This window comes from Phyllobates terribilis, unplaced genomic scaffold (genome assembly GCF_046119375.1).
Source record: "Phyllobates terribilis strain yellow unplaced genomic scaffold, ASM4611937v1 Scaffold_8__6_contigs__length_399053987, whole genome shotgun sequence".
NCBI lineage: Eukaryota > Metazoa > Chordata > Amphibia > Anura > Dendrobatidae > Phyllobates > Phyllobates terribilis.
In genome coordinates, this window is record NW_027362768.1 from 371454895 (window position 1) to 371481460 (window position 26566).

Consider the following 26566-nt stretch of genomic DNA (forward strand, 5'->3'; position numbering starts at 1 on the left):
AAATTCAATGATGAATCATCCCCATATGGTGAAATCTGCTGTAAATTACAAAGGTCCCGTTATTTCCGTTTTTTTCATCTTTTTTTTTGTGACAGATTCATCAAAAGGGATGAATTGGTGCAAATTTGAGGATGTTTAATATTTTTAGCTTTTGTTTGCTCCTCTTTCAAGTAAAAAGTTGTTATAAAACATTGAACAAAAACAACAATAAATTAAAATGCATAAAAAATAATGTTGTGCTCCTCCAAAGATCTGGAGTACAATTGCGTAAAATTTTTTGTAAATGATGAATTGGCATACAACATCTGGATAACCAAAACCGCACCCATAATACCAAGAAAACAAAAATCAAGTAAAGTTAACTTAAATGTCTGGGTGGTCCCTCTTCTACTCTGCAGTGACATTCTAAGAGGAGGAGAATCGTGCAGGAGCAAGAAGCCGGCTGACATAGTTTATTACTGTCTCTGCCTTCCTGATCACTGTATACGCGGCACTGAACAAGCGGTGTATATAGTATTAGGAAGCGCTGACGCTATCTCCTCCTCCGGACCCATTGATCATGTGATCGCTGAGTGTAGGGCGAGAGCTGCGTTCCCAGAGAACCAATCAGCTCTGCTATGGAGCCAGGAGGCTGCATTTCCACTGTAACTGGGGCTGATATACCAACCCGAGTTACAGGGGAAATATGGTAAAAAAAAAAAGTATTTTAATGTTAAAATGTGAAATAAATGAAAAGACACTGACAATCCAAATCATTGTTACTAGCTCCTCCCCCATCAAAAGCCATGTCCGATATATAAAACTTAATTGTCACAAAGAAGGGAACACATTTTAAAATGTATTTCAGTAGTTAGAAAAACATTTTTTTGAAAACAGGCAGGTATTTCCTTTACTTTCCCACCTATATTGGTCCAGACTGGAGCAGAGTAACGCCATGGATTTGTCTACCTGGACTTTTCGAAGCATTTGATATGGGGCCACATAAAAGGTTGGTGCAAAAATTGAGAGTAATGGGACCAGGGGAAAATATGTATAACTGGTGTAATAGTTTACAGACCAGTCTGATTCATGTCTGCCCAGTGTCCCTGGTTGTACTAGATAAACCAGTAAGGTAAATTACTAAGGGACTCTGTATATCAGTAAGGCTAAGTTCACACCAACGTATAAAAAAATCGTCCAAGTTAGACCATTTTTTTTTCTTTCATTTTTATAAATCAACTGTTATTAAAATCTTACAAGATGAAGTTTCCTATGTTAAAAAATTCCAATGTATCTATAAAAATCAGATGCACAGCGGGGATTAATATCTACAGTGAAGCATGGCGGGGGCTTGGTGATGTCTACAATAAAGAATGGCAGGGGCTCGATGATGCCTACAGTGAAGGAAGGCGGGGGCTCAATGATGCCTACAGTGAAGCATGGTGGGGGCTCGGTGGTGCCTACAGTGAAGCATGGTGGGGGCTTGATGATGCCTACAGTGAAGGATGGCGGGGGCTCGATGATGCCTACAATGAAGGATGGCGGGGGCTTGATGATGCCTACAGTAAAGCATGGCAGCGGCTTGATGTCTACAGTGAAGCATGGCGGGGGCTCGATGATGCCTACAGTGAAGCGTGGCGGGGGCTCGATGCCTACAGTGAAGGATGGCGGGGGCTCAATGATGCCTACAATGAAGCATGGCTGAGGCTCGGTGGTGCTTACAGTGAAGCATGGTGGGGGCTCGATGATGCCTACAGTGAAGGATGGTGGGGGATTGATGATGCCTACAGTGAAGCATGGCGGGGGCTTGATGATGCCTACAGTGAAGCATGACTGGGGTTTGGTGATGTCTACAGTGAAGCATGGTGGGGGCTTAGTGATTAAGTCAAGTATCAGGAACTCCTAAGAGACAACTTCATGTCTTCTGTGAGGAGCTGAAGCTTGGGTGTCATTGGACCAGCACCTCACAGTGCACCAAATCTTGGTTTCAGAAGAAGTCCTGGAAGATTTCAGAGTAGCCATCACTGTCGCCAGATTTGAACCCCAAAGAAAATCTGTGGTGGGATGTGAAGAAGCTCCAAGCACAAGAATGTTATGATGAATAATTCTGAGACCTCACGTGTCAGGGGCATTTTGCGTCAGTTTGGAGAAACCACTTGTTCTATCAGTTGTGTTCAGATATTTACATTGTTCTTTTTTCTTTGGTTTATTACAAGCAGCAGAAAGTTTGTACGTTTTGGCAATAAACTGAATTTCCGAATGATTTTGATTGCGACTGAATGATCTTGGCGACCGGAGGACGTTACCCGGTGATATGCCAGTCACTGACACCGTTCTTGATGTCGTCCATTTGCATTTACAGCGATTACAGCACACAAGCGGCATTAAGAGAAAACTACGACTGAGCTCAGAAAACAGATAAGGAGAGCGCACAGCCGGCGACTTCTCTCACCACGTAACCTTCAACCTTAGGTCTTGATTTTCTCCATTTAGAAGCAGTTGTCATTTGCTGCAGATCTTCTTTTTTTGTGTGTGCGTGTGCAAGCCCCGCCACCATCATAATGGAAGTCAAAGTGCATCTGGTTACCTGCGGCATCAGAGTGACCGCCATATGCAATGGTGCCAATAGATCATATCTGTACGTGATTACGCCATGTTTTCACCGCTTCATCGCTCCCCATTTTGTTGAACGCCTCCTGCCAGAAATTCTGCTGCTAGCACCCTTGCAGAATTGGAGACAGCCGGGTAGGATTGAAGACAATTCTATGACCTCTGCCACCTTCAGCGCGTGGACCCCAAGATCGTTGTATCCACAGTGGAAAGATGGTCAGAGGGGCTTTTATGATATGAAAGTTGTACTGTTTTTCGGAACAGAAGTTTCCAGTGTAATGCATTTGACAATGTTTTTCCCAGAATGGACAATCCCTTTAAAAGTAAGAATCTTTTCCTTTCCCTCCATTTCCTCTCCTTTTCTTCTCCCCTCCCTTCCTTTTCTTTTTTCCTTCCTCTTTTCCTCTCCCTTTCCTTACCTTCTCCTGTAGTTACGATAAGTTGTTAAGGTATAGCTTGTTTTTCTCTTTTCTTAGCTTATATTCTTGCATTGTTTGTTTGATTTTTCATTATTCATATGTGTTTTATCCCCTTTTTATTTTAATTCCCCCTATTATGTAACATTTCCTTTAATAAAAACGATTTAAACATAAACATAAGAATTCTGGCTGCAGTAAGGCGCCACCGGGGGGAGCTCTCTGCACAGATTAACAGCTCTATAACTACATACAGAATACAGCAGGTGCCCTCTGGTGGCTATCAGCAGGTATTGCAATTGTCTCTTTTATTTTACAGGGGGAATCTGGCAGATCGAGGGTCTTGCTACCTGTCAGTATTTCATCCTCAGTCTTAGATCTTGTGATCCTTTACAGACATGGAGCTCCACCGTACAGAAATGCATCTGCTGAAATATAATTGCGCTTTGTGGTGAATGACAGCATCACTATATAATTAATCGTCTGGATGTGGTTAATGATGGAGGGAGATGGAAGCGACGGCCGGGGAGGGGATTGGTGGAAACTCCAGACTAATTATGAGTGAGAGCTATTTGGAGGAATTCTCCGGAGCTGGATGGGGCTTTGGGGATGATGGTGGATGCGGCCGTCGCTATTAATCACTTCTGTCTCAGTGTATCAGCGACGGTTACATTGCAGGTGATGGGATTGTTGTACCTATATGTCCTCGTAGGTGGGAAGGGCAGCACTATGCAACATTAAATCGGAGTCAACAGGTGGGATAGCGTGATCCCGTAAGACCATGGCGGACTGCTGCTGAGCTTCATAGCGCAACCACAGGTTTAGTCTCCATGACTGTATTTGGGGTTCCTATCCTATATATACTCCATTTGGTCTCCAGGAAACTCATTGGGACCACACGTAAAAAAATGATGCCGTATATCAGTCACCCACGCAGGAATACACAATCCACAGTGCAGGTCGAAGTGCACGCAAAACAACGGGAGGAGCAAACCAGCAGTACTGCAGAGTCAAGTCTGATGTAGCAGAGCTGAGTTTGCCACAGAGTCCTACACTGTATGGCAGGGTTGACATCAGTGGTATAGCAGAGCTAAGCTCATCCTGGAGTCGAATGGAGTATGCAGAGTTGACCTAGTCGTGTAGCACAGCTTGGTTTGTCACAAATCCAGGGCAGAACTGGCCATTACTATAGCACTGTACCAAGCTATGTAGCTGAGCTGGGGTTATCAAGTGAATCCAGAAATCAAAAATACAATCCACAGTAGTGACGTGGACGCCAACTACCTGCATACTGAAAATGGTGAAACCTCTGCCTGAGCCGACATATAAGGCCTGGAGGCACGATGTCACCGTGGGGAGGAACATAGACAGGGGCAGGGGAGCGCACAGCGCCTGGCACTGGATCCAGGAGAGGGGAGAACAGGCTTATGTTTCCTTTCTCCTGATACTGGGTCATTGTTCTATATTTAATGTTCTCATAAAGGCTAAATGGAGGGAAGAAATGATTATTGTAGGCACCTTATGGCCACTAGATGGCGGCACAGCCTCACACTGTATTTACTGATCAGGATTTCATAAAACTTTTGGTAACATTTGCATAAGCGCAAAATATTCTCCTGCCAGAACCCGACCAGAGGATAGTGAGAACATGTCTGCAAGTGCAAGATCATTACTAATGCTGCAGCGGTGATATCTAGTAGTAATATCTTCATCCCTGTGGTCTGTAGGAATATAGTACAGAAATCTATGGTGGTCTTAGGTTGTGAATCAGATATTTAATATCCGGGGGGGGGGGGGGGCTGTTATTATTTGTGATGATTGAGTGATTGAGTGATAAAGAGTTAATGTTCACATTTCATTTCTTTAGCTAGGTGCAAAATTCAGCACTAGTGACAATTACTGATGAGCGAGCACTAAAATGCTCGGGTACTCGTTGCTCGGGTCGAGCACATTGGAATACTCGGGTGCTCGACCCGACCAATGAGCCCAATGTAAGTCTATGGGAAACTCGAGCATTTTTCAGGCAGCCCCCCCCCCCCCCCCGGCGGTCTGCAGAGGGCCTAAAAATTGCCCAAATCGATGGGAACAGTGCTCAAATGACATGGGAACAGCATGGGGAAGACCCCTGGAAGCATTTCTGACTCCCAGGTCACTGCTGTGAGCAAGGTTATCAGAGTATTACGCCACTTTTACCGACTCACAATAAAACATACAAAAACAAAATTGATTTTCCTTGGAAATATGTTAAGGAACATCATTTCCAGGGTAATGACTTGTATATAAAGCAAAATAAATAACCAAAAGCAAAAATACTCCTCCACACCTTGGGCTATGTTCACACTTAGCATTTTTGATGCGTTTTTGCACTTTTGCTTTGCTTTCAACCGTGACAAATGCATTCACCAGGAGATGTCATTTTAACATTTTGCAACCTTATCTGGCCATGTGCTGTGTGACACATCATCAGACACATCCTGTTTCATTTATGAAGGAGGGACTCTGAAAGTCACAAAGCCTATTTTTATAGGACCATCAGGCGGCCTTTACTATTCTTAAAGGGCCAGCAGTCATCCCTCACTATTCTTAGAGAGCCATGAGCCGGCTATGTTTTATTGTTCCCATTACTAAAGAGTGGGTCTCCTATACTGTTATTGCGTATGCAGTGAGTGGCAGGGCTGCCCAAAATTTGGACGCACCCCAATACCCCTTTGAAGAGACATAGAGGAAGGCCTCCTGAAAACAATGTTCCCATTATTAGGAAATGGGTCTCCCATAGTGTTGGCCTATGCAGTGAATGCAAGGGTTGCCAAAAATTTGGAGGCACTCCAATGCCCCTTGGAAGAGACGTGGAGGAGGGCCTCATAAAAAATGTTCCCATTAGAAAGGAGCGGGTCTCCTATACTTGTAATGCCCATGCACTAAGTGTATGGGCTGATAAACATTTACCCCTGGGGGGTATACATGAACATACTGTAAAAAAAAATATTTTACGGGCATCATAAACACCCTTTAAAAAAATTATGTGGGTGTTGCATCACGGACCACGGTCACCCTGGTGATATGGTGGTGGAGGATGAGGAGAAGGAGGAGGACAAGAGCAAATAGACAAAATCAGGAAGCGTATACCCATGTGTGGGTGTGAGGTGGTGCATGGGAATACACCTCCCAAAAAAAGACACTGGATTTGAGTTTATGTTACGCTGCTATCATTCGGTGGTGATGAGAAGTCTGGCCCAATCCAGCCCTTGTTCATTTTTATAACAGTCAGCCTGTAGCATTTTCAGTTGACAGGCGGATGCGCTTATCAGTTATAATTCCACCAGCGGCACTAAAAACCCGCTCTGATAAAACGCTGGCGGCAGGGCAGGCCAGGACCTCCAAGGCATAGAGAGCCAGTTCATGCCACGTATCCAGCTTGGATACCCAATAATTATAAGGCACAGCGGAATCACGGAGGACGTTGGTACGGTCGGCAAGGTACTCCCTCAGCATCTTCCCAAACTTTGCACTCCTTGTGAGAGTACCCCGCGCCTCAGGGCCTGTGCGATGGGAGAGGCTGAGAAAACTCTCCCAGAACTTTGACAGTGTTCCCCTTCCTCTGCTGGATTGAAGTTGTGTCTCTCTCGCCTGTACTCCTTGGTTGTCCAATGAAGTGTGACCTCTGCCGCCAGCGTTTTCAGATGGGAATTTTTTTAATAGTTCCGCAACAAGGGCCTTCTGGTACTACCCCATGTTTGTAGACCTGTCCGCCTGAGGAATAAGAGATATAAAGTTCTCCTTGTAGCGTGGGTCTAGAAGTGTCACCAACCAGTAATGACTGTCACCCAAAATTTTGAGAACGCGAGGGTCATGGGAAAGAAATGTAACATAAACTCAGCCATGCGTGCCAGACTGCTAACAGGCAAGACTTCCGTGTCCTCACCAAGAGGACGACTGACCATGCTCTCCTCCTCTCTGTCCTCAGGCCATCCCCACTGAACAGATGGTATGACAGTTGTGCAGGTAGTACCGTCTATAGTGCATGAAACTAGCTCCTGTTCTTCCTCCTCCTCATCTTTCTCATTGTCACACAATCCACGTTGGGATGAGATGAGGCTGGGCAGTGTGTAATCACTCTGTATGGTTCCTTGCTCCATCTCATCGTGCTCCGCCTGCAATGCATCCTCTTTGATTGGGAGCAGAAAGCGTTTCAGAAGACAGAGAAGCGGGATGGTGATGCTAATTATGGTGTCATCGCAGCTCACCATCTTGGTGGAGTCCTCAAAGTTTTGGAGGATGGTACATATGTCTGACATCCATGTCCACTCCTGAGGTCTTATGTGTAGAGTCTGAACTGAATACCGACGGCCTTGTTGATGCTGGTACTCAACAACTGCCCTCTTTTGCTCACAAATCCTTCCCAACATCTGCAGTGTAGAGTTCCAACACGTGGGGACATCACACACCAGTCTGTGAGCCGGAAGCTGCAAACGCTGCTGAAACACGGCAAGAGCGGCGGAAGCTGTAGGTGACTTTCTAAAATGGGCACACAGGCGGCGTACTTTAACAAGCAGATATAGCAGCTCTGGGTAGGATTTGAGAAACCGCTGAACCACGAGGTTAAGCACATGGGCCAGGCATGGTATGTGTATGAGCTCGCCTCGCCTCAGAGCCGCCACCAGGTTCCAGCCATTGTTACACACGACCATGCCTGGCTTTAGGTTCAGCAATGTGAGCCACAGATCTGACTGCTCTTTCAGAGCTATCCACAACTCTTCAGCATTATGCGGTTTGTCACCTAAGCATATTAGCTTCAGCACAGCCTGTTGCCACTTGGCCCAGGCAGTGCTGCAGTGCTTCCAGCTTGTGACTGATGTGGTCATTTCGGAGATGGAGGCTGAAGAGGAGGAGGAGGCTGAGGAGGATGCAGGAGCTGTAGACTGTGGGGGAAACCCTGATTGACCTAGGGCCCACAATGCTTGGCGTCGGGAGGACGTGTTCCGTCCCAAGGTTCGACTGGGTCCCGGCTTCCACTATGTTAACCTAGTGTGCCATCAGTGAGATATACCGTCCCTGCCCACAAGCACTTGTCCACATGTCCGTGGTTAGGTGGACTTTCCCGGTAACTGCGTTGTTGAGAGCACGGCTAATGTTTTGGGACACGTGCTTGTGTAATGTGGGGACGGCACACTGGGAGAAATAGTGGTGGCTGGGCACCGAGTATCTGATGCTGCTACTTGAGAGTGTGCAACGACAGGTGCAGGGCAGGAGGCATCTTCGCTTGCACTATGGATAGGGGATTGGCTTGCATGCACAACAGCGGAAGAAGCAGTGGTGCCACCCGCAGACACTGTTCCTGAACCCTGGGGTTCGGCCCACAAAGTCAGGTGCTTTGCTGCCATGTGCCTGATCATGCTGGTGGTGGTCAGGCTGGTTGTTTTGTCACCCCTGCTGATGCTGGCCTGACAGGTGGTGCAAATGGCCTTTTTGGGGTTATCGGCACAGTCTTTAAAAAACAACCAGACTTGAGAAGACCTGACAGTTGTACTGGCAACTTCCTTTGTGTTGGTGTTACGGGGAATGGTTGCCAGCCTTCTGTCAGCGGCCACCACACTGCTTCTTCCTGCCTGTTGGGGTGCTCTGCCTCCCTCACCCTGTGTGCTGCTCTCCTCGCTCTGCATGTCCTCCTGCCAGGTTGGGTCAGTTACTATATCATCCACCACCTCGTCTTCCACTTCCGCACCCTGGTCCTCCTCCTGACTTTCTGGCAATTGTGTCTCATCATCGTCCACCTCTTGTGACACTTTCCCACCGTCACCTTCGTGTGACCGTGGCTGCTCAAATATGTGGGCATTGCTACATGCGATCTCCTCTTGCCCCGCTTCAAGTGGACCGGGCGAGGGGCCCGAATCTATAAATGGAAAAGTGAACAGCTCTTCAGAGTGTCCAAGTGTGGGATCATTTGTCTCTGGGCACTCGGCATGGTGGGAGCAAGGAGGATCAGGGTGAGGAATATCCTTTCCAGACTCACGGCTACTGAGACTTGACCGTGTGGAAGACAGGGTGGTGGTGGTGGTGGCTAAGTGACTGGAAGCATTATCCGCTATCCAACCAACAACTTTTTGACACTACTCTGGGTTCAATAGTGGTGTGCTGCGGTCCCCTAGAAATTGGGACAGGAAGGTCGGGCGAGAAGATGTGGGTGTTTGTTGTGGCACAATTTCAACTTGCCCACGGCCTCTGCATGCACCATCACCATCACGTCCAGTTCCCTGTCCCTTGCCACGCGTCTTGCCCATTTTAAATGGAGGACAGTATCTTCCACGCTCACTACAAATGACTGAATTTGGAGCGAACTTATATGTGATCCGTGTGACGGAGAAAACACAGTTTTAAATACCTGGCCTGTAGGTAAGTAGTTTGAACAGGAAACTGGTGTGAATTGCTTCACTGACACACTGAAAGAAATTTAATGGAGGCCAGAAATGGCAGTATTTTCTGACAACGTATATGTGATCCGTTTGACGGACAAACCACAGTTTTAAATAGCTGGATTTCTAGCGCTGTAATATGGAAAGGACCTGGCTGTATTCTGCAGTGCCAACAAGCCAATGGCGCAGAAAACCGTGTTCTCTGGATTGCTTTTTAAGCAAATAATGAGGATTAAGATGCAAAAAAAATTATTCCTGGCCCCTGAGACCTGGGGCTATTTCCAGAAATATCTAACAGTAGCAGCAGGCAGAACTGGAATGGAGCCTCTTGTGCTATATGCACTGCAGTCTGCTATATACCCTGCTTGCCTGCCTATATACACTGCCTGCCTATATACACTGCCTGCCTATATACACTGCCTGCCTGATATCTCTGCAGATGGATTAGTCCTCAGAAGGACTGTTTGTTAAGATGGATATGTGTAATATACGGTTTTTCTCCCTACACTACCTAATACACAACCAAATTTCTCCCTGACACAGCAGCAGCACCTCTCCCTACACTGTCTGATCCGGAGTGACTGTGACGAGTATGGCGGCGCCAGGTCTGATATAGACCTGATGACGCTGTGCGGCCAGCCAATCACTGTAATGCCCACAACCAACATGGCTACGACATTACAGTGCATGGCAGGCAATCCCTGCATGTTCATTGGCTCTGTAAAGAGCGCCAAACATGCAGGGAGGGGACCCGAGCTCCCGCGGAGCAACCCCGGAAATACTCGGTGAGTGCCGAGCATGTCGAGTGCCGAGCAGTAGCGAGCATGCTCACTCATCACTATTAACAATGTTTTTATATTTGTGATATGAAATGATTGAATCCTGCGCCTGCATCCGCCACCAGGGGGAGCTCTCTGTATGTGGATTTACAGTGCTCCCATGAAACTCAATATCAAGACTTCCTGAATAATATATCTATCTATTCCTCTATCTATCTATCTATCTATCTATCTATCTATCTATCTATCTATCTATCTATCTATCTATCTATCTATCTATCTATCTATCTATCTATCTATCCATCTATCCCTCTATCTATCTATCTATCTATCTATCTATCTATCCCTCTATCTATCTATCTATCTATCTATCTATCTATCTATCCCTCTATCTATCTATCTATCATCTATCTATCCATCTATCTCTCTATCCATCTATCTATTCCTCTATCTATCTATCTATCTATCTATCTATCTATCTATCTATCTATCCCTCTATCTATCTATCTATCTATCTATCTATCTATCTATCTATCTATCTATCCATCTATCCCTCTATCTATCTATCTATCTATCTATCTATCTATCTATCTATCTATCTATCCCTCTATCTATCCATCTATCTATCTATCTATCTATCTATCTATCTATCTATCTATCTATCTATCCCTCTATCTATCTATCTATCTATCTATCCCTCTATCTATCTATCTATCCCTCTATCTATCTATCTATCTATCTATCTATCTATCTATCCCTCTATCTATCTATCTATCTATCTATCTATCCCTCTATCTATCTATCTATCTATCTATCCCTCTATCTATCTATCTATCTATCTATCCATATATCTATCTATCTATCTATCCCTCTATCTATCTATCTATCTATCTATCCCTCTATCTATCTATCTATCTATCCCTCTATCTATCTATCTATCTATTATCTATCTATTATCTATCTATCTATTCCTCTATCTATCTATCTATCTATCTATCTATCTATCTATCTATCTATCTATCTATCTATCCCTCTATCTATCTATCTATCTATCTATCTATCTATCTATCTATCTATCTATCTATCTATCTATCTATCTATCTATCTATCTAGCTATCTATCTATCCCTCTATCTATCTATCTATCTATCTATCTATCTATCTATCCCTCTATCTATCTATCTATCTATCTATCTATCTATCTATCCCTCTATCTATCTATCTATCTATCTATCTATCCCTCTATCTATCTATCTATTATCTATCTATTATCTATCTATCTATTCCTCTATCTATCTATCTATCTATCTATCTATCTATCTATCTATCTATCCCTCTATCTATCTATCTATTATCTATCTATCTATCTATCTATCTATCTATCTATCCCTCTATCTATCCCTCTATCTATGTATCTATCTATTATCTATCTATCTATCTATCTATTATCTATCTATCTATCTATCTATCCCTCTATCTATCTATCTATCTATCTATCTATCTATCTATCTATCTATCTATCCATCTCCATAAAAAATAAAGCATGGCATCTCTCCAAAATTCCATTTGTAAAGTTGTAAAGAGCGAGGAATTTATAGGACCAATGCAATGTTTCAGTCCCTCAGTCCCAGATGGTTTGGACTTTTTTCAAACCCCAGCCCACCCCCCCCCCCAAAAAAAAAGACTAAAACATATGCACTAATACACTGCATTGGGCCAACAAATCCCTTGCTCTTTACACTTGGAATTTTGGAGAGATGCCATACTTTTTTTTTTTTTCTTATGGACTTATCAGATTTATAACCTGGATCCTGAGGAGTGACCCAAATGTAGTGAAAGACAGCGCTGCTCTGATTATTTATCTATTATCCATCCATCCTAGCTATCCTTCTGTCTGCAGCTGCCACTAGGGGGCGCTCCCTGTATATGGATTATACAGCTCCCCGTGCTGTTCTGGGGTCTTTCACCCCTGCACCTCTATTTCTCTCAATGTAAGCTGCAGATTCTTCATGGACACATCAGAGCCGACGCGTCACGGTGCTGTACAGTTTTGGGGAACCATATTTGTGCGGGGTTTCTTCCAAGTTCTCCGTTTTCCTCCACAGCCATACTGATAGGGAATTTAGCTTGTGAGCCCCAATTGGGACAGCGATGATGTCTGTACAGCGCTGTGGAATATGATGGCGCTATATAGGTAATCTAACGAATAATAATGTCTCCTTTCTTCCAAAAACAGCGCCACCCCTGCCTATAGGTTGAGTTTGGCATTGCAGCTGATCGCGATTAAATGTCTGTTGATTTGAGGGGAGCTGAGCTGCAGTTCCATACACGGCCTGTAGCCAGGGTTGGCGCTGTGTATCAAGTCTCAGATTATATTTTTCATCTGATTGGCGGCTTTAAGCTTTGTCTGAAGAATTTTTACATTGTTTTCTAACTTCTTATAGACTCAGGAACAGTCCAGCGCTGAGGCGCGACCGGCTGAACTGTCAGATTTATATATCTACCGGTAATAATGGCGTCCCGTCAGAAGATCCGCCATCATGGCCGCAGTCTCCCAGCAGCCTGCCTCTGTCTATATTCTCCTCTCTTAATTACACGGCATCAGCGTATGGCGAATCCTCAGGAACCAACTGGCAAGACCCCGCTGCAGCGCGCACCCCGCCAAGACGATCTGCGGGCTGTCATTATTTCACAGGCCGTTTAAAGGGAAATCACTCCTTTAATGTTAGCTGCGTAGATCAGCATTCTCACAAACGAGTCAGAAAATACAGATGGAGCAGAATTTATTGCACACATTCTGTTATCTTGTATGTTCGCCTTGTTTTTACCTACATGCGTCATATAATGGGAAGGATTTGAATTGTCCTTTTTAGACAGGTAATTTGAGATCCGGACTACAACACATCCTGCTCCATCTGTGCACTGGTTTTATCTCACCCAGAGCCATCATCTGACAAATATCCAAGTTTTATTTTAGGGGACTACTTTTATAGGCAGCAAGGTGCCCATTAAAGTCAACAGACCCTCCTTGTTTACAATGGCTAAAGTTATAGCTCTCCAAATCCAAGCTTCACTTTATTACGAAGTTGTATCCCTAGGGGTCTTGTGGCCGTCACAGAATTTGTCACGCTCTCTATGGCGACTGAGTACATCACAGGTCAGTATTTAGGGGGATCGTGGGGCTTGTATGGAAGGCCGGGTGACATGCTGTGACATAACATCACAAATGTTGTGATTTCTTCATAGAAAAGAAGATGCTGCATGGCAGCCATATTGGTTCTCATGAGTCTGTTCCTTCTGTCACCTGGTCACTAATTTCTTTTCACTCTCTTAGTTCTTCCTGGCAGCCAATCACAGTGAGTGAACCTCACTCATCCCTCTTACTATGTAGAGACATGCTTGATTGGACCATCTTTGTACCATGTCAAACATTCTAGTGTTGGTGATTTCTTTGTTAAATATGTCTGACCTTCATCTTAATAAGTCTGTAAGGTAACAAAGTTTCTTTATTTGTAAGAAGTTAAAAAAAACAAGGAAAGGTGGAAAGTATTGTTTAATAAGTAAATGGGTGAAAGAGAAACTGACTATCTGCTTCTCAACAGAAGGAGAGGAAGTAGCTTTCTCTTCAGCAGTGAGAAAGGAAGTAGCTATCTGCTCCTCAACAGGAAGTGGCTATCTTCTCAATAGTAAGAGATGCAGTAGCTTTCAGTTCAGCAGTGAGAGAGGAGGTAGCTATCTGCTCCTCAACAGGAAGTGGCTATCTTCTCAATAGTAAGAAATGCAGTAGCTTTCAGTTCAGCAGTGAGGGAGGATGTAGCTATCTGCTCCTCAGCAGGAAGTGGCTATCTTCTCAATAGTAAGAGATACAGTAGCTTTCTGTTCAGCAGTGAGAGAGGAGGTAGCTATCTGCTCCTCAACAGGAAGTGGCTATCGTTGTCTCAATAGTAAGAGACGCAGTAGCTTTCAGTTCAGCAGTGAGAGAGGAAGTAGCTATCTGCTCCTCAACAGGGAGTGGCTATCTTCTCAACAGTAAGAGATGCAGTAGCTTTCAGCTCAGCAGTGAGAGAGGAGGTAGCTATCTGCTCCTCAACAGAAAGTGGCTATCTTCTCAATAGTAAGAGATGCAGTAGCTTTCTGTTCAGCAGTGAGAGAGGAGGTAGCTATCTGCTCCTCAACAGGAAGTGGCTATCTTCTCAATAGTAAGAGATGCAGTAGCTTTCTGTTCAGCAGTGAGAGAGGAGGTAGCTATCTGCTCCTCAACAGGAAGTGGCTATCTTCTCAATAGTAAGAGATGCAGTAGCTTTCAGTTCAGCAGTGAGAGAGGAGGTAGCTATCTGCTCCTCAACAGGAAGTGGCTATCTTCTCAATAGTAAGAGATGCAGTAGCTTTCAGTTCAGCAGTGAGGGAGGAGGTAGCTATCTGCTCCTCAGCAGGAAGTGGCTATCTTCTCAATAGTAAGAGATGCAGTAGCTTTCAGTTCAGCAGTGAGAGAGGAAGTAGCTATCTGCTCCTCAACAGGGAGTGGCTATCTTCTCAACAGTAAGAGATGCAGTAGCTTTCAGTTCAGCAGTGAGAGAGGAGGTAGCTATCTGCTCCTCAACAGGAAGTGGCTATCTTCTCAATAGTAAGAGACACTGTAACTTTCTGTGCCTTAGCAGGTAGAGAGGAAGTAGCTATCTGCTCCTCAGTAGTAAGAGAATAAGCATTTATCTGCACCTCATTATGGAGAAAGGAAGTAGCTATCTGTGCTTCATCAATTTCAGTGAGACAAGTGGCAGCTATCTAGACAGCAGGTAGCTAACAGCACCCCATTAGGAAGAGAGGAAGTAGCTATCTGCTTCTCAGTAGTATTATAGGCTTCAGCTAACTTCTCAAAAGGGAAATAGTAAGCAGCTATCTGCTCCTTTCCCTTGAGAAAGTAAGTATCTGCTCCTCTGAAGTAAGAGAAGGAGTAGTAATCCATGCCTTCACAGGAAGAGAGGAAGTAACTATCTGCTCCTCTGCTGTAAGAAAATAAAAGAGAAAGTAGCTGTCTGCTTCTCAGTGGTAAGAGAAAAGATAGTAATCTGCACCTCATCAGGGAGAGAGGAAATATCTCACTTCTCAATAATGAGGGAAATAGCTATCTGCTGGTCATTACTAAAGTGAAGTAGCTAACTGCTTCTCAACAGTAAGACAGCAATCAGCAATTTACTAGTAGCAATTTACTCTCCATCTGCGAGAAAGGAAGTAGCTATCTGCTCCCCAACAGTAAGAGAGGAAGTAGCTATCTTTGCCTCATTATGGAGAGAGAGAGTTTCTGTTTGCTTCTTAAAATTAAGAGAGGAAGTAGCTGTCTGCATGTCTACTCCTCAGTGGAGAGAGAATAGATAGAAATCTGTTCCTTATCAGCGACAGAGAATGTAGCTATTTTCTCAAGTATGAGGGAAATAGATATCTGCTGACCATTAGTAAGAGTGAAGTAGCTAAATGCTTCTCACCAGAAAGTAAGTAGCTATCTGAACTTCAACAGTGAGAAAGGAAGTAGCTATCTGCACCTCAACATTGAGAGAGGAATTAACTATCTGCACCTCAACATAGAGAGAGGAAGTAGCTATCTGCACCTCAACATTGAGAGATAAAGTAGCTATCTGCACCTCCACATTGAGAGAGGAAGTAGCTATTTGCACCTCCACATTGAGAGAGGAATTAACTATCTGCACCTCAACATTGAGAGAGGAATTAACTATCTGCACCTCAACATAGAGAGAGGAAGTAGCTATCTGCAACTCCACATTGAGAGAGGAATTAACTATCTGCACCTCAACATTGAGAAAGGAAGTAGCTATCCGCACCTCAACATTGAGAGAGGAATTAACTATCTGCACCTCAACATTGAGAGAGGAATTAACTATCTGCACCTCAACATAGAGAGAGGAAGTAGCTATCTGCACCTCAAGATTGAGAGATAAAGTAGCTATCTGCACCTCCACATTGAGAGAGGAAGTAGCTATCTGCACCTCCACATTGAGAGAGGAAGTAGCTATCTGCACCTCCACATTGAGAGAGGAAGTAGCTATCTGCACCTCCACATTGAGAGAGGAAGTAGCTATCTGCACCTCCACATTGAGAGAGGAAGTAGCTATCTGCACCTCCACATTGAGAGAGGAAGTAGCTATCTGCACCTCCACATTGAGAGAGGAATTAGCTATCTACTCTTCAACAGTAAGACGGGAAGTAACCATTTACTCCTCATCAGGTAGAGAGGAAGCAGCTGTATTCTCAACAGTGAGAGAGGAAGGAGGAAGAAATCAGTGAAGCAGGCTGCTCGGTACATGAACATGAAATAAAAGTTAAGCCTCTGATTTCTATAAAACACAGGTATTATCGTCTAATAAAATACACCTTAAAGGGAGCTGGTCACATTGTCCATGATGTCTGATCTGTGGGCTCCATATAGAGCAGGAGACACCAAATGCAAAGGGAAATAGTTTTGTGGGAAAAGATTCTTAATAACTGGCCCTTTATTCAATGAAACCTCTGTGCTTCCTGCACATAGGAGTCCAGTGGGAGGGCCAATGCAGTGATTGACAGCTGTCAGTCTGTAAGAACCACCTCCTGGACTTCTAAGCATAGAAAGAACAGGGAGTCTATTGAATATAATACAGGTTGCACGGAATCTTTCCCCATAAATCCATATATCAATCTGCTCCGCTCCTCCGGCTCTGCCCCATGCTGCCCCCATATCAGGCTTCGTGTATGGTGACAGGTTCCCTTTAATAAGCTGATGATGATACGCAGTGTGGGAACCTGTCATCCCAATTGTCCCGCAACGCATTCTCGGAAAATTCCAGCAGATGTTTCCATTTTATATAAAGTGACCGAAAACAATGCTGTAATCACAATGACCACATGGTGGATGCAGCCAGCGCTTCTCTGTCACATCTGCGGGGAAACAATGAATGAATGCAAGATGAATGATGGATGGCCGACTCAGGCGTGAGACTGTTAACCCCTTAGGGGAAAATTCCATTGCTTAATACTCAGACTTCAGCGAGAAATCCCACCTTAACACTTTCCATTTCTCCAATAATTGCTCAATTTTTAATGCTGCCCCTTGGGATTTTATACTGATGACCATGTCTGAAGCTTGCGCTCTACAGAAAGCAATACAGCACCAACCACCGCATTAGGCTACGTTCCCACAGTGAGTTTTTGTTGAGTTTTTACGTTGAGTATTTTTGAAAAGTAAGTGCAGAAAATCTGCAACATCAAAAAGTCACCAAAATCTCATCGTGGGAACGTAGCCTTAGAGGGGTCACAAACGAGGGGTAGCTATAGGGGAAGTTGCACTTGGACAATGGCACCTAAGGGGACCTTAAGCCGCTATGCCATATAAATAGGTGTTACACATGTTGAGTTGCGCCCAGGAACTCTACGATAGGTAACGGACCCTTGAAAAAGCTCTCACAGCAATAATCCACGCTCAATTGAAATCGCCATTACTATGGTCTCCGGACCCCGAAGAACCTGCTATTTCACCAAAACTATAAGAAAAGCAATTTCCCGGAGGTAAGAGATTTTTCTATGGTGTCACCTCTGTAGTAAGTCCCGCGGAGGTGGGATTAGGTCTCGGGGGTTCAATCTTGCAACCAGACAGACATCGTAGGAATCGTGCATGGGGGCCCGGGTGCACATTATGTTCCACTGGTTCTCCCATGGGTTCAGCTCCAGAATTTCCTTTGTGATGACTTCATGCCGATCTGTAATATAAAAAGTTGCATGAATATCCGACGTCACAAATATATAATTTCTGCATGATGACTATCTGCTATATTGTGACACCCTCCTTCCTCCAGATCTGTCTGCAGAGCAGCCAATCATCTCCAGGCCTCTGACCCCTCTATTCTTAAAAAAAGTGATCTGTACAGATGTATGCAGGCATCCAGCATCAGAAATGCAGTAGATGTGGGAGGTTATCTAATCTGAGGGGTTTATAGACCTTTTTGAGCTGTCAAACCCCATTAATAAGAGTATTCTCAAGGTCAATGGGGGTCCTAGACGTTACACCTCCAGCAGTCACTAGGAGATGCCAGCATTTCTTAAGATGGTAATGTCCCTTTAAGATTCTACTTACTATCAAGGATAATCACACAACAGCCCGGGAGGTCACGTAGATCCACCCCCTGTTATCTTTTCGTCATGAACAGCTCCCTGCTGCCCCCTATCATCTTGACAATTACATCACGATTGTCACGATTGACCGAGGAGGCTGAAGGCTGTTTCCACTAATAGTCCGGTTATTGGGAAACTAACAGTGAGCATATGGTATATACACCTCCGATTCCAACTCATGGAATATATGTATATACCCCCGGTATGGTCACTGCTAACTCCACAATAGCCAAAGACTACTCACTGCTACCACCAGTCGTTTTTATACAGGCTGATTAGACGACTGACAGGTAGTGTATGGCTTCGGGGCACGGTTTACAGAACAAAAGGAACAGAACTATTCATTTTTATATTTAATCCAGAAAGATAGGCAGTGTTTATAAAAAATATACAAAAGATTTTACAAAAGGGACAAAACAATACAGCATAGACAATTACATAAAATAAAAAGGAATAACGAAAGAAACTTACTAAGGCCCTCCCAGAGATGAGTCAACTTAGCCGAAGGAGAGCACTTTGATTGGAGATGTACAGTGAACGGGTTCATGCATACAATGATGTGTTTCTCTCCATAGGAACACAGATCATAATATGTCTTGACCTTTTATCAGCATCTGAGTTACACCCACACACCCACTTGTGATGACCTCACGTGGGCCGGATTGTGGGATGTTTTCAGCCCTCCAGGATTTTATGAAATTCCCAATTTATGAGATACCTTCACTCCTGACGATCGCAGAAGTTCAAGGTCACCACCATATTTTTTATCGGGATTTTACCTTTTCCCAGAGACCAAACATGACATGGCTTGTGTTAGTTATCTGGTTACTATTGATTTGGGGCTTATAGGCAGGTGTCACAGTTATGAAAACATATGCATATTCTTCCCCATTAGCCCTGAAACTGAAAATGTATGTCCCATCACTATCAGATCCATACAGACCCTGATATTCCCAACTTTTCACTGGTGCTGGCTTGACTGGCTGCAGACTGTAATAATTCCCTTAAAAGAGACAAAAGTGTCATTTCAAGTCAGGATGTACTGTATGTCCTGTGGACAAAAGCGGCTTCTCCCACTTCTCTGTCTATGTGTAAATACATGTACCCTTTTGTTACCCAACCCTCTGAAAAGACTTTTCCTGTCTTAATTATCTGTCCAATCTATAAACCTCTGTCTATGCACAATAGACATCCTCGTTGGCACTGCAGGGGTTCTTTACTTCAAAAAGGAGCTGCCTGCATGTTACTTAAGATTGTCACTTTCCAACTCTACCTAATTTCCTACTTCTTTATGACCATTGTACCAGTCTATTTCTAGGAGACTTCAGAATGTCAGCTCTTGTTGCTACTGCAATTCCTTTTGAGAGCGGAGGAGGGAGGGAGGGAGGTGAATGTCCCTTCAGTAAGGTGGCTTTAGGGATCTTAATATTTTCTACGACACTTACAATGACAGAATTTGTTGAAAAGTGGTAAAGAAGTATGAAAACAGGGTCCATCAATCAAAGTAAGTGACCCCTTTAGTTAATAAAAAAAGAGTAGGAGGTTCTAGACTACATCTATTTATGGCTAAAATAGTTACATTGTATCCAAAGACAAAATCTGACTTTACACCTCCCGGGTCTTAAACAGTTACATTGTTATTATTACTGTATATATATAATTACAGGAGCAATAAACCCTCCTCTGTGTAGATTTACTTGGCAGGGAGCGGAGATTCTTCTTTCGGTAATGTGTAGGCAGATGTGCACAGACATTCAGACAGGTGTGCTTATTAAAGCTTGTTAAAAATAAAAGAGAAAAATAAATCTTAATTGCACTAAGATTAGAATATTCCGTCCTCCGTTTATATCAACTTTCATCTTCAAATTGCAGGTTTACTTCACTGCTTTATACGAAGCACCGAGAGAGGGAGAGCAAAACTACATAACCCCCAAGGCTGAGGGATTGCTGCCTGTGGTGGAAAGGGGCATCCACCCCAGCAGTAACCCTGCACCAGACTCCAAGTATTATAGTAGTTATACTCTTGTACATAGGGGGCAGTATTATAGTAGTTATATTCTTGTACATAGGGGCAGTATTATAGTAGTTATATTCTTGTACATAGGAGCAGTATTATAGTAGTTATATTCTTGTACATAGGGGGCAGTATTATAGTAGTTATATTCCTGTACATAGGGGGCAGTATTATAGTAGTTATATTCTTGTACATAGGGGCAGTATTATAGTAGTTATATTCTTGTACATAGGGGGCAGTATTATAGTAGTTATATTCTTGTACATAGGAGCAGTATTATAGTAGTTATATTCTTGTACATAGGAGCAGTATTATAGTAGTTATATTCTTGTACATAGGGGGCAGTATTATAGTAGTTATATTCTTGTACATAGGGGGCAGTATTATAGTAGTTATATTCTTGTACATAGGGGCAGTATTATAGTAGTTATATTCTTGTACATAGGAGCAGTATTATAGTAGTTATATTCTTGTACATAGGGGGCAGTATTATAGTAGTTATATTCTTGTACATAGGGGCAGTATTATAGCAGTTATATTCTTGTACATAGGAGCAGTATTATAGTAGTTATATTCTTCTACATAGGGGGCAGTATAATAGTAGCTATATTCTTGTACATAGGGGCAGTATTATAGTAGCTATATTCTTGTACATAGGGGCAGTATTGTAGTAGTTATATTCTTGTACATAGGGTGCAGTACTATAGTAGTAATATTCTTGTACATAGGGAGCAGTATTATAGTAGTTATATTCTTGTACATAGGGGCAGTATTATAGCAGTTATATTCTTGTACATAGGGGCAGTATTATAGTAGTTATATTCTTGTACATAGGGGCAGTATTATAGCAGTTATATTCTTGTACATAGGAGCAGCATTATAGTAGTTATATTCTTGTACATAGAAGGCAGTATTATAGTAGCTATATTCTTGTACATAGGAGGCAGTATTATAATAGTTATATTCTTGTACATAGGAGCAGTATTATAGTAGTTATATTCTTCTACATAGGGGGCAGTATAATAGTAGCTATATTCTTGTACATAGGGGCAGTATTATAGTAGCTATATTCTTGTACATAGGGGCAGTATTGTAGTAGTTATATTCTTGTACATAGGGTGCAGTATTATAGTAGTAATATTCTTGTACATAGGGAGCAGTATTATAGTAGTTATATTCTTGTACATAGGGGCAGTATTATAGCAGTTATATTCTTGTACATAGGGGCAGTATTATAGTAGTTATATTCTTGTACATAGGGGCAGTATTATAGCAGTTATATTCTTGTACATAGGAGCAGCATTATAGTAGTTATATTCTTGTACATAGAAGGCAGTATTATAGTAGCTATATTCTTGTACATAGGAGGCAGTATTATAATAGTTATATTCTTGTACATAGGGGCAGTATTATAGTAGTTATATTCTTGTACATAGGGGACAGTATTATAGTAGTTATATTCTTGTACATAGGGGGCAGTATTATAGTAGTTATATTCTTGTACATAGGGGGCAGTATTATAGTAGTTATATTCTTGTACATAGGGGACAGTATTATAGTAGTTACATTCTTGCACATAGGGGGCAGTATTATAGTTGTTATATTCTTGTACATAGGGGACAGTATTATAGTAGTTATATTCTTGTACATAGGGGGCAGTATTATAGTAGTTATATTCTTGTACATAGGGGACAGTATTATAGTAGTTACATTCTTGTACATAGGGGGCAGTATTATAGTAGTTATATTCTTGTACATAGGGAGCAGTATTATAGTAGTTATATTCTTGTACATAGGAGGCAGTATTATAGTAGCTATATTCTTGTACATAGAAGGCAGTATTATAGTAGTTATATTCTTGTACATATGGGCAGTATTATAGTAGTTATATTCTTGTACATAGGGGCAGTAATATAGTAGTTATATTCTTGTACATAGGGGCAGTATTATAGTAGTTATATTTTTGTACATAGGGGCAGTATTATAGTAGTTATATTCTTGTACATAGGAGCAGTATTATAGTATTTATATTCTTGTACATAGGGGGCAGTATTATAGTAGTTATATTCTTGTACATAGGAGCAGTATTATGGTAGTTATATACTTGTACATATGGGCAGTATTATATTAGTTATATTCTTGTACACAGGAGCAGTATTATAGTAGTTATATTCTTGTACATAGGGGGCAGTATTATAGTAGTTATATTCTTGTACATAGGGGACAGTATTATAATAGTTACATTCTTGCACATAGGGGGCAGTATTATAGTTGTTATATTCTTGTACATAGGGGACAGTATTATAGTAGTTATATTCTTGTACATAGGGGGCAGTATTATAGTAGTTATATTCTTGTACATAGGGGACAGTATTATAGTAGTTACATTCTTGTACATAGGGGGCAGTATTATAGTAGTTATATTCTTGTACATAGGGAGCAGTATTATAGTAGTTATATTCTTGTACATAGGAGGCAGTATTATAGTAGCTATATTCTTGTACATAGAAGGCAGTATTATAGTAGTTATATTCTTGTACATAGGGGCAGTATTATAGTAGTTATATTCTTGTACATAGGGGCAGTAATATAGTAGTTATATTCTTGTACATAGGGGCAGTATTATAGTAGTTATATTTTTGTACATAGGGGCAGTATTATAGTAGTTATATTCTTGTACATAGGAGCAGTATTATAGTAGTTATATTCTTGTACATAGGGGGCAGTATTATAGTAGTTATATTCTTGTACATAAGAGCAGTATTATGGTAGTTATATACTTGTACATATGGGTAGTATTATATTAGTTATCTTCTTGTACACAGGAGCAGTATTATAGTAGTTATATTCTTGTATATAGGGGCAGTATTATAGTAGTTATATTCTTATACATAGGGGCAGTATTATAGTAGTTATATTCTTGCACATAGGGGCAGTATTATAATGGTTATATTCTTGTACATGGGGGGCAGTATTATAGTAGTTATATTCTTGTACATAGGGGGCAGTATTATAGCAGTTATATTCTTGTACATAGGGAGCAGTATTATATTAGTTATATTCTTGTACATAGGGGCAGTATTATAATAGTTATATTCTTGTACATAGGAGCAGTATTATAGTAGTTATATTCTTGTACATAGGGGCAGTATTATAGTAGTTATATTCTTGTACATAGAGGCAGTATTATAGTAGTTATATTCTTGTACATAGGGGCAGTATTATAGTAGTTATATTCTTGTACATAGGGGCAGTATTATAGTAGTTATATTCTTGTACATAGGGGGCAGTATTATAGTGGTTATTATATTCTTGCACATAGGGGGCAGTATTATAGTAGTTATATTTATGTGCATAGCAGCAGTATTATAGTAGTTATATTCTTGTACATAGGAGCAGTATTATAGTAGTTATATTATTGTACATAGGGGGCAGTATTATATTAGTTATATTCTTGTACATATGAGCAGTATTATAATAGTTATATTTTTGTACATAGGAGAAGTATTATAGTAGTTATATTCTTGTTCATAGGGGGCAGTATTATAGTAGTTATATTCTTGTGGTGTACATAGGAGCAGTATTATAGTAGTTATATTCTTGTACATAGGGGGCAGTATTATATTAGTTATATTCTTGTACATAGGAGCAGTATTGTAATAGTTATATTCTTGTACATAGGAGAAGTATTATAGTAGTTATATTCTTGTACATAGGGGGCAGTATTATAGTAGTTATATTCTTGTACATAGGAGCAGTATTGTAGTAGTTATATTCTTGTACATAGGGGGCAATATTATAGTAGTTATATTCTTGTACATAGGGGGCAGTATTATAGTAGTTATATTCTTGTACATAGCGGGCAGTATTATAGTAGTTTAATTCTTGTACATAGGGGGCAGTATTATAGTAGTTATATTCTTGTACATAGGAGCAGTATTATAGTAGTTATATTCTTGTACATAGGGGCAGTATTATAGTAGTTATATTCTTGTACATAGGGGCAGTATTATAGCAGTTATATTCTTGTACATAGGAGCAGTATTATAGTAGTTATATTCTTGTACATAGAAGGCAGTATTATAGTAGCAATATTCTTGTACATAGGAGGCAGTATTATAGTAGTTATATTCTTGTACATAGAAGGCAGTACTATAGTAGTTATATTTTTGTACATAGGGAGCAGTATTATATTAGTTATATTCTTGTACATAGGGGCAGTATTATAATAGTTATATTCTTGTACATAGGAGCAGTATTATAGTAGTTATATTCTTGTACATAGAGGCAGTATTATAGTAGTTATATTCTTGTACATAGGGGCAGTATTATAGTAGTTATATTCTTGTACATATTGAGCAGTATTATAGTAGTTATATTCTTGTACATAGGGGCAGTATTATAGTAGTTATATTATTGTACATAGGAGCAGTATTATAGTAGTTATATTCTTGTACATAGGGAGCAGTATTATAGTAGCTATATTCTTGAACATAGGAGCAGTATTATAGTAGTTATATTCTTGTACACAGGGAGCAGTATTATAGTAGTTATATTCTTGTACATAGGGGGCAGTATTATAGTGGTTATTATATTCTTGCACATAGGGGGCTGTATTATAGTAGTTATATTTATGTGCATAGCAGCAGTATTATAGTAGTTATATTCTTGTACATAGGAGCAGTATTATAGTAGTTATATTATTGTACATAGGGGGCAGTATTATATTAGTTATATTCTTGTACATATGAGCAGTATTATAATAGTTATATTTTTGTACATAGGAGAAGTATTATAGTAGTTATATTCTTGTTCATAGGGGGCAGTATTATAGTAGTTATATTCTTGTGGTGTACATAGGAGCAGTATTATAGTAGTTATATTCTTGTACATAGGGGGCAGTATTATATTAGTTATATTCTTGTACATAGGAGCAGTATTGTAATACTTATATTCTTGTACATAGGAGAAGTATTATAGTAGTTATATTCTTGTACATAGGGGGCAGTATTATAGTAGTTATATTCTTGTACATAGGAGCAGTATTGTAGTAGTTATATTCTTGTACATAGGGGGCAATATTATAGTAGTTATATTCTTGTACATAGGGGGCAGTATTATAGTAGTTATATTCTTGTACATAGCGGGCAGTATTATAGTAGTTTAATTCTTGTACATAGGGGGCAGTATTATAGTAGTTATATTCTTGTACATAGGAGCAGTGTTATAGTAGTTATATTCTTGTACATAGGGGCAGTATTATAGTAGTTATATTCTTGTACATAGGGGCAGTATTATTGCAGTTATATTCTTGTACATAGGAGCAGTATTATAGTAGTTATATTCTTGTACATAGAAGGCAGTATTATAGTAGCAATATTCTTGGACATAGGAGGCAGTATTATAGTAGTTATATTCTTGTACATAGAAGGCAGTACTATAGTAGTTATATTTTTGTACATAGGGAGCAGTATTATATTAGTTATATTCTTGTACATAGGGGCAATATTATAATAGTTATATTCTTGTACATAGGAGCAGTATTATAGTAGTTATATTCTTGTACAAAGAGGCAGTATTATAGTAGTTATATTCTTGTACATAGGGGCAGTATTATAGTAGTTATATTCTTGTACATATTGAGCAGTATTATAGTAGCTATATTCTTGAACATAGGAGCAGTATTATAGTAGTTATATTCTTGTACACAAGGAGCAGTATTATAGTAGTTATATTCTTGTACATAGGGGGCAGTATTATAGTGGTTATTATATTCTTGCACATAGGGGGCAGTATTATAGTAGTTATATTTATGTGCATAGCAGCAGTATTATAGTAGTTATATTCTTGTACATAGGAGCAGTATTATAGTAGTTATATTATTGTACATAGGGGGCAGTATTATATTAGTTATATTCTTGTACATATGAGCAGTATTATAATAGTTATATTTTTGTACATAGGAGAAGTATTATAGTAGTTATATTCTTGTTCATAGGGGGCAGTATTATAGTAGTTATATTCTTGTGGTGTACATAGGAGCAGTATTATAGTAGTTATATTCTTGTACATAGGGGGCAGTATTATATTAGTTATATTCTTGTACATAGGAGCAGTATTGTAATAGTTATATTCTTGTACATAGGAGAAGTATTATAGTAGTTATATTCTTGTACATAGGGGGCAGTATTATAGTAGTTATATT

The 26566-nt window shown here is 41.0% G+C and overlaps 1 protein-coding gene across 1 annotated transcript in view; it reads right to left on the reverse strand.

The window, feature by feature from the left end:
• Positions 1–13681: 13681 nt before the first annotated feature.
• Positions 13682–26566, reverse strand: part of KBTBD12 (kelch repeat and BTB domain containing 12) — a 113070-nt gene continuing 100185 nt past the window's right edge. Inside the window, exons 6-7 of the mRNA XM_073644933.1 lie at positions 17770–17935; positions 13682–17117 (exon numbers count right to left, since the gene is read on the reverse strand). Of these exons, the coding sequence (XP_073501034.1) occupies positions 17072–17117; positions 17770–17935 (212 nt within the window). The 3' untranslated portion in view covers positions 13682–17071. The remainder of the gene's footprint in view (positions 17118–17769; positions 17936–26566) is intronic.